At 36.9% G+C, this 8,574-nt stretch overlaps 1 protein-coding gene across 6 annotated transcripts in view; it reads left to right on the forward strand.

The window, feature by feature from the left end:
• Positions 1-8,574, forward strand: part of UBTD2 (ubiquitin domain containing 2) — a 71,758-nt gene that overhangs the window by 52,128 nt on the left and 11,056 nt on the right. For all 6 annotated transcript variants that reach the window (XM_049109136.1, XM_025434553.3, XM_049109137.1 and 3 more), the window contains one exon: positions 1,450-1,686. In XM_049109136.1, the coding sequence (XP_048965093.1) occupies positions 1,512-1,686 (175 nt within the window). In that variant the 5' untranslated portion in view covers positions 1,450-1,511. The remainder of the gene's footprint in view (positions 1-1,449; positions 1,687-8,574) is intronic.

The raw sequence follows: 8,574 nt of genomic DNA on the forward strand, positions 1-8,574 counted from the left end.
CAGATACACTTTGTTGCATTAGTTTGTTCTGTTATCAGGAACATAGCCTGGTGTACAGTATAGAGATTGCCCAAGGACTGGTGTAATTTTATTTCTGTTATGAATAGCCCAAATTTCATTTGGCTATAGGCCAGTAAGGGAGTGGTTAATTTCGTAGCTTCTTTAGAACCATTTTGAGAGTAATTTCTTTTAAATTAGTATTCTTTCTGCAATTAAATATAGAACAGTGAATTTTGATGCATACCCTCTCCTTCCTACCACTCTGTCATTTACTTCCCACCTACTCTTACCCTAGATTCCATCAAGCCTCAATTTTCTTTTTACTTATTTTTCCGTCTGTCAAACTATTTCTTATCTATGGCACTGCGTAAGATTAAGAATGGCTCTCTGTATTGGTATGAGATTGGTGATCATAAGCCAGGTAAGTATCTAGGTAAAAGAAGCTACAACAGACTTGTTCTAGCATTATTAATTACTATGTAACATTCCCTAAGGAGCTATGCTGTCTTTTACAGCAAAAGAGGAGTAGACTCTTGCTCTCTTTTTTCTTCTCTAGGTTTGAAACTAAAGTGGGGTAATGTAGTTCTGCTGGTTGGAGTCCTCCTGTGGTCCGGGAACAGGATCACCTGTTCAATCCTATTTTCACTGATTTCTAACCATCTCTCTCACCCTTTCCAAATTACCTCATATATGGGGTTCAGAGAGAGGCATTTACAGTTCCTTGACTGAAGCCCAGAGTGGAGTGCTCCTATGGTCAGGTTTCCTCATGGAGCTAGTGGTTTTGACTGTTCCTTTGGATACCACAAAGCAGTCTTTCCCCTCCTAAGAATTTCTCAGGTCCTACTTTTTGGCATCACATGTCCAGAGTCCTGAGATTCAAGCTAATTTGCTACTTGATTTTTCCTAGTATCTTACCTCTTTTATGGCATCCTTTGACTTTTTAAAATCCTGCCATTATTGTCTGATGAAACACTTATTGCTGTTTTTCTAAGTAATTTTTAAAACCATCCTTTGGAGAAGGCATACTGAGTTGAAGAGAGTTCTTAACTTGTCACTGGACATTTTGGATAGAGCCATCTAATGTCTCCATTTGCTCTTGTAATTCTAAAATGGGAAATTTCAGAATGCAATAATTAATTAGTAGGCAGACTTCTAGCTATAATTTTGATGAATGAATCAAAGAGGAATGAACAGATAACTTTTTTTTTTTTTTTTTAAGATTTATTTACTCATGAGAGACACACAGAGAGAGAAGCAGAGACACAGGCAGAGGGAGAAGAAGCAGGCTCCCAGCGGGGAGCCCAGTGTGGGATCAAGTCCCGGGCTCACGCCCTGAGCTGAAGGCAGATGCTCAACCACTAAGCCACCCAGGCTTCCCATGACCAGATAACTTTTAATACATCAGTTCTAAGTTTTGGTTTTGACGACAGCTTTTTTCTTTCTTCTCAGTCGCTTTAGGTCGTAACCAGCCTTTGAAAAAGGAGAAACCCAAATGGAAAAGCGATTATCCCATGACAGATGGACAACTACGCAGCAAGAGGGACGAATTTTGGGATACTGCACCAGCTTTTGAAGGCCGTAAAGAGATTTGGGATGCCTTGAAGGCTGCAGCACATGCTTTTGAGAGCAATGATCATGAACTGGCACAAGCAATCATTGATGGTGCAAACATAACATTACCACATGGTAGGTTTGGTGGTCCTCAAGGACACAAGAAACTTAATGAGCTCCATTCTAATAGCAAGAAACCAAATGGAAAATGTTCATTTTTCTTGCTGTGCATTTTCTTTTTCTTTTTGCAAAGAACATTTCTCTTTGTTTCTTTGTGTGTCTTTCAGCTTGAGAAAGATTTACATTGTGTGTTTATTTTATTTATTTGTTTATTTATTTATTTACTTGTTTATTTCTTTATTTTAAAGTTTTTATTTATTTATTCATGAGAATACACGGAGAAGAGAGAGAGAGAGAGAGAGGCAGAGACACAGGCAGAGGGAGAAGCAGGCTCCATGCAGGGAGCCCGACGTGGGACTCAATCCCAGGTCTCCAGGATCACGCCCTGGACTGAAGGTGGCGCACTGAGCCCCTCAGCCTGCCCTATTTATTTATTTTTTTAAGTAAGCATTGCACCCAGTGTGAGGCTTGAACTCATGACCTCAAGATCAAGAGTTTCATGCTCCACCAACTGAGCCAGCCAGGTGCCCCAGTATATTCTGTTTTTAAAACCGTTTTAATCTCAAGAAAGAGAACAGTTGATAACCACCAGCTTTCCAGCTTCCATACTCAGAAACTTCCTAGTTCTTCATCATGAGGCCTCCACCCCCTGTCCTAATCTAGAGGTTCTACTTCACTTCCTATGAGCACTAGAGAAGTCTCAAATTTAGATTTCAGAAACTGTGGAGACTCAGTGGATGCTCCTTTAGTCATTATACTTTCTCATCAAGCCTATTTTTAGTGTAATGAGCAAACCTAAACTTAGAAGTCACATGTTCTTAAGGACAGTTTTCTATGATTGCAGCCCTGAGCATTATTAAGAACCTCTCTCTCTTTTCTTAGGAATGGGACTCTAAGGACCACCATTAGCTTTGAGTATTTCCAGGGACACATATCTGCTGGACCCATGCACATCCTCTTGTTTGGTCTCCTTGATTAGGGACATTTCAAAAATTTTTCATGGTATACTGAGATTAAAGTGTTAATTTCATATTACAGCCTTAGCTTTTCTGATAACTGTTATTTATAATTTTTTCTCTTTAGTTTCTCAAATTAATATTTTGTCAAGTTGTCTCTTTAACCCCCCTATATAATCACCTGCATTCCTTTGCAGTTTTCTATTCCTTTATACCTTCATTGTTTCTATTTCAGTATCTCGATTTGTCTTCATTTTCAGAACACTGCTTTTCACTGTTTAACCATCTGCTTTATGTCCTTTCCTTTTATTTTTTTTTTAAGTTTTATTTATTTTAAGTAACTCCACAGCCAACATGCGGCTCAAACTCACGACCCAGAGATCAAGAATCGCATGTTTGTTCCAACTGAGCCAGCCAGACTCCCCTGACACCTTTTCAAATAATATTTAACTTAGTATCCTTCCCAGTTTTCAAAATCTCTGTTAATTTTCTGAATTAACTATGCTTCCGAAAAACTTTTAAAAATAACGTACTCCATAGCTGTTCTATTCTTTATTATGAAAGCTTATTAGTGTAGGCTTGGGTAAATAGCATTTATTTAGCATATTTAGCATTTATTTAGTGTATAGATGACTTTCTGCACAGGTGTAAAAATGATCCCTCCTACATTTGAAAAAATGTGTAGTTGAATGTCATTTCAGTATGACTCTTTAGTCCTGATTTTCATGGGTAGTCTCTGAATTCTTTGCCTCTTGTATGATTGGGGGTGGACATCATCTTGCTCCATTACCTCTTTTAGTTCTATGTTTTGTCTTCAAATATTACCTTTATATAATATAAAGACCCTTCCTTTATAATTATTTTTACCATCCTTCTCTTTTTAATGTTTATATCACATATTTTTAAAGCAGTATTTATTTGTTTGTTTGTACAGGTTTGCCAGGTGGGAGTAGGGATGGAGAGTGGGAAAGAATTATTCATCTGTGATTGTCTTAATTTGGAATCCTAAGATTCAGAACCTTAGAACTTTGACTTCCTTATTTTGTGCCTATCATAGTTACCTATGGGAATATCTTGATATTCTATAAATCATGGCCTTGTTTACAAGTTCATGGAGGCAAAGTAGATCTACTTTATGTAAGGCAGGGGCCTATGTATATTTTATTAGATACGGGCTCAGGTCTCTAAATACTTATTTCTCATTTTTGCTTATCTAGGTGAACTGCCAAGAAAAGTAATGTTGCTGGCAGTCTCACCAACCAACAGGTTAGGGAGAATTATTCTTGGAAATTTGATAGGATTAGCTTCTACTTCCCTTCTGTGTTTAAGGAGTGTTTTCTGCTTTAGCACGAAGGAATCAAACTAATGTCCAGTCTTTTCTTGTTCAAAGCTCTATTTCTTGTTTAAAGTCTCTTTCTGGGTATTGCTATCATTGCTACCCTTGATTGAATTCCCTTGTTTGTATCTGAAACTTAACTGTGTTTCTTTAGTGGATTTGTGAATTGTGTCCACTCATGTACCTCTAACTCATCGTCAGTTTATAACTTAGCTATTTAGCTGCATGCTTTTACCTAGACATATTCAGTGGTGTTACTGAAATTTCTTCCATCTTCTTGATGTAGTTATATATTTGAAATAAGTTAAATATTTGGACACATTTTGTGGTTTTAGACCCTAAACATCCTATACTTCATAGTTTAAGTTTAAAATATTTCATAGGCTTTAGCTCTCTAGCTCAGGCTTTGGTATCAGACCTAGCTTTACTTCCTGCTTCTACTGTATTACCACTCATGGCTATGCAACTTTGGGCATTTCTGTAACTTTCAGTGTTACCATTTGTAAAATACCGATTATAACTATCTACCTTATAGGGTGGTTGTACTGGTTAAATGTGATAATAGCACATGTGGATTACTTACCATAGTCCAAAAAGCACTTGATAATAGTGGTGCTAATGATTGTTTTTCTTGAACTCTGGCATTAACAAGTAAATTCCTTGTACCAAATTCTTTAATTATAATTTGATAATTATACTGGTAACATCTTTCTCTGGCTTTTGGAGAACTCTACCTATGTCGCCTAATAAAATTTTGAGATTATGTTGATTTCAAGCAACAATAACAGATTTATTAATGCTTGGACACCAAAGTATTGATGACATAGTTTAGCATCATCCCTTTGTAGGCCCATCCCTATTCTTTTCATCTATATCTGTATTACCCATAAGAGTATTGAACTGATCTTAGATTGACAATCTGAAGAGATCTTAGGGCATACACTCCTTTCTAAGCTTCCTTCAGTCAAGTCTCTCTTGTTTTCATCTAATTTTTTTGTTTTCTCTTCCCATAATCTTATTATCTCAACCTATTCATATTATCTTTGCAATATAAATATTAAAAATTCTTTAAGTTTGAGAACTATATGGAAAGATCTTTGTAAATGTTATTTTATACGTCTTATTATCTTGTCTGTTATTTTAGATTTTATTTGTAAAATAAGCAAGGATTATATACCCTTTTTGGTTTAAATTGTATTTGGTATCAATGTTATATGCACAAAAATTATGTATTTGTCAATGGCTTTTTTTCCTGTGTAATGATAATTATCTTATTTCCTGAGTTAGTTTTCAAAGAAACAACCAAAACACCTCCTATCACCCCATGCCCCTGCCCCTGCCCCATGTTTCCTCCTTTGTTTCTTTTTCATACAGTGGGTTCCATGAATAATTCTGTTCTTGTCTCAATTCCAGTCTGTAGGTCGTATTCATTATATTTCTGTCTTGTCTAAGCATAAAATAATTCTGTGCTTTTCAGTTATCTTCCTTTATTAATATCAGTGATGTCTTTAGTTCATTATTCTCAAATGGCAATAGGGAGAGTTAGAAGATGGTGTCATGACTACCTGGAAATTTTATATGTGCGTATATATTTTCATTCTGGAAATTGTGACTCAGATTGAGGATGTTATGGACATGTGTATTGTGGAAAAATCTCTCTGGATGATTCTGGTATTTGATACCTCTTTTCTATAGCCTCCCATCCTATAAGAATTTTATTTTTCATGATTTATACATTTTTTTCATGGTCCTAAATTTCTTAAAGAGTATCTCTTTTTTCTAATTGATTGCTATTTGACCATTACCTAAAAATCCTAAAAACACTCCTAATAGAGTATTTTGCCATGAAACTAGGTTACAGATTAAGTGGTTTATACAAATTAGCATAAACTGAGGGTTTGTTTGGTTTTTTTTTTTTAAAGGAGGGGCACCTGGCTGGCTCAGTAGGTGTAGAGCTATATGATTTTTTTTTTTTTTGAGCCATATAATTCTTGATCTCACAGGGTAGTGAGTTAGAGCCCCATTTTGTGTGTAGAGATTACTTAAATTTTTTTAAGGTGGTTATTATTTTCATTTTTCAGAGTCTGGCGCATAGTGACTATTCACTAATTTTCAGTTAAAGCTTGTTCAGAAACAATACCTGTTTCATAAGATGAGCATTTAATGCTCTTTAGAATTACTATATAGAAGATTAAAGAGGATTTTTTAAATTGGCTACTCCTCCCTACTTTCAAATTTTCTAGAAAGGTGGTTGTTTGTTTATTTAGCATCTCAATTCAAATGTAAAAGCTCCCCTCTTAACCTTTCTCGTTTAGAAGAAGTAGCTAGCTGCTTACTATTATTCAAATACTTTTCTCTTTCTTACAGACTTAACTCCAACTTTACTCTTCCTACTTCTTGTGGCTAAACATTGCCAGGTGTTCAGTTAGGCTTTTGAAGGTCCATTTCTTTTGTCCTTTTTCATGCTTAGGGATAGAGGAGGTAGGAAAGGGTAATTCTTTAAAAACTTTTTAAAATCACCTTCAAGGGATCCCTGGGTGGTGCAGCAGTTTAGCGCCTGCCTTTGGCCCAGGGCGCAATCTTGGAGACCCGGGATCGAATCCCATGTCTCGGGCTCCCGGTGCATGGAGCCTGCTTCTCCCTCTGCCTGTGTCTCTGTGCCTCTCTCTCTCTCTCTCTCTCTGTGTGTGTGTGTGTGTGTGTGTGTGTGTGTGACTATCATAAATAAATAAAAATTAAAAAAAAAACTTTAAAAAAAATAATAAAATAAAATCACCTTCAAAAAAATAAATAAATAAAATAAAATCATTTTCAAAATAAAGGAGGGAAAAGAGTTGCCCAGAATTTTGTTTTCTTTTTTCCTGGTTTTATCTCAAAATACATCAAATGTGAATAAATTATTATAATACAGTATAAGTTGTTTTTTTTTTTAATTTTTATTTATTTATGATAATCACAGAGAGAGAGAGAGAGGCGCAGAGACACAGGCAAAGGGAGAAGCAGGCTCCATGCACCGGGAGCCCGATGTGGGATTCGATCCCGGGTCTCCAGGATCGCGCCTTGGGCCAAAGGCAGGCGCCAAACCGCTGCGCCACCCAGGGATCCCCCACAGTATAAGTTTTTAAAAATCAAGGCACTTATGGGTGCCTGGTGGCTCAGTTGGTTGACTGTACAACTCTTAACTTCAGCTCAGGTTGTGGTCTCAGCATTGTAGAATCAAGCCCCACATCAGGCTCTGTGTCTGCTTGGGGTTTTCATTCCCTCTGTACCTCCCGCTTCTTGTGCACACACTCTCTATCCCCCCCCCACCCCAAAAAATAAATACATAAAAACTTTAAAAACTTTTTTTAAAAATAAAGGCAGTTATAAATAGAGTATTTCTACGTATAGAGAGCTAACATGATGAACACCTGGACTGAGAATCAGGGGTAATAAAATACTCAAAACTCATGTTTTTAGCTGATGTTATATAATCCACATGCCTATAATAATCACCTACAATAGTCTCCATTTTTGACACAAGAAGGGGGTGCATTCAGTTAAGCATCTGACTCTCTTGGTTTCAGCTCAGGTCATGATCCCCAGGGTCCTGGGATTGAGCCCCAAATTGGGCTTCATGATTAATCTGTAGTCTGCTTGAGATTCTCTCTCCCTCTCCTTCTGCCCTTCCTGTTTGTGCTATCTCTCTCTCTATTCCAAATAAATTTTTAAATAAATAAAAATAAAGAGATAAGAAAACTGAAATACAGAATGGCTATATCCCTTTTCAAGTTAGAAGTCATGGAATTAGAATTGGGATTTGAACTCAAGTCTTGGATTTAACAGTAACAAAGCAATTGAATGACGTTGTCAAATCATTTCATTCCTTTTTTTAATAAAGTGATGCACAAGTAATCTTTAGTGTTAATTCCATTTTTAGCCCCTCCCATACTAATAGAATACTTTAAAACTGTATACCTCTGGGACGCCTGGCTGGCTCAGTCATTGGAGCCTAAGACTCTTGATTGGGGTTGTGGATTAGAGCCCTACATTGGGTCTAGAAATTACTTAAAAATGAAATCTTTAGGGTACCTGGCTGGCTCAGTGGTTGAGTGTCTGCCTTTGGCTCAGGTCATGATCCCAGGGTCTCAGGATCAAGTCCTGCATCAGGCTCTCCACAGGGAAGCCTCCCTCTGCCTATATCTCTGCCTCTCTCTCTGTGTCTCTCATGAATACATAAATACATAAAATCTTTAAAAAAAATACTAAAGAGAAACAAATGGATTCTCTAAAACCTGGATAGGTAGGAAATGCATATATGTAGGCCTTGTTTCTATTTCCCGTAAATGTGGTAGAGGCCCATTAAGAAGCAGGCCATGAATTCTGGCTCCTTTAAAGATCTCTATAAACATTTGCCATTTAATAAACTTAATTGATAAATTTGTTATGAACATAAAGTTTAGGAATGAAAGCATGAAGACATTACATATACATGGGAGACCAAGGATTTTATCCAGACTTTTGTGTTTAGAAATGAAACAAGGTGGGATGCCTGGGTGGCTTAGTGGTTTAGCGCTGCCTTCGGCCCAGGGCTTGATCCTGGAGTTCCGGGATTGAGTCTCACATCAGGCT

This window comes from Canis lupus, chromosome 4 (genome assembly GCF_003254725.2).
Source record: "Canis lupus dingo isolate Sandy chromosome 4, ASM325472v2, whole genome shotgun sequence".
Lineage (NCBI taxonomy): Eukaryota > Metazoa > Chordata > Mammalia > Carnivora > Canidae > Canis > Canis lupus.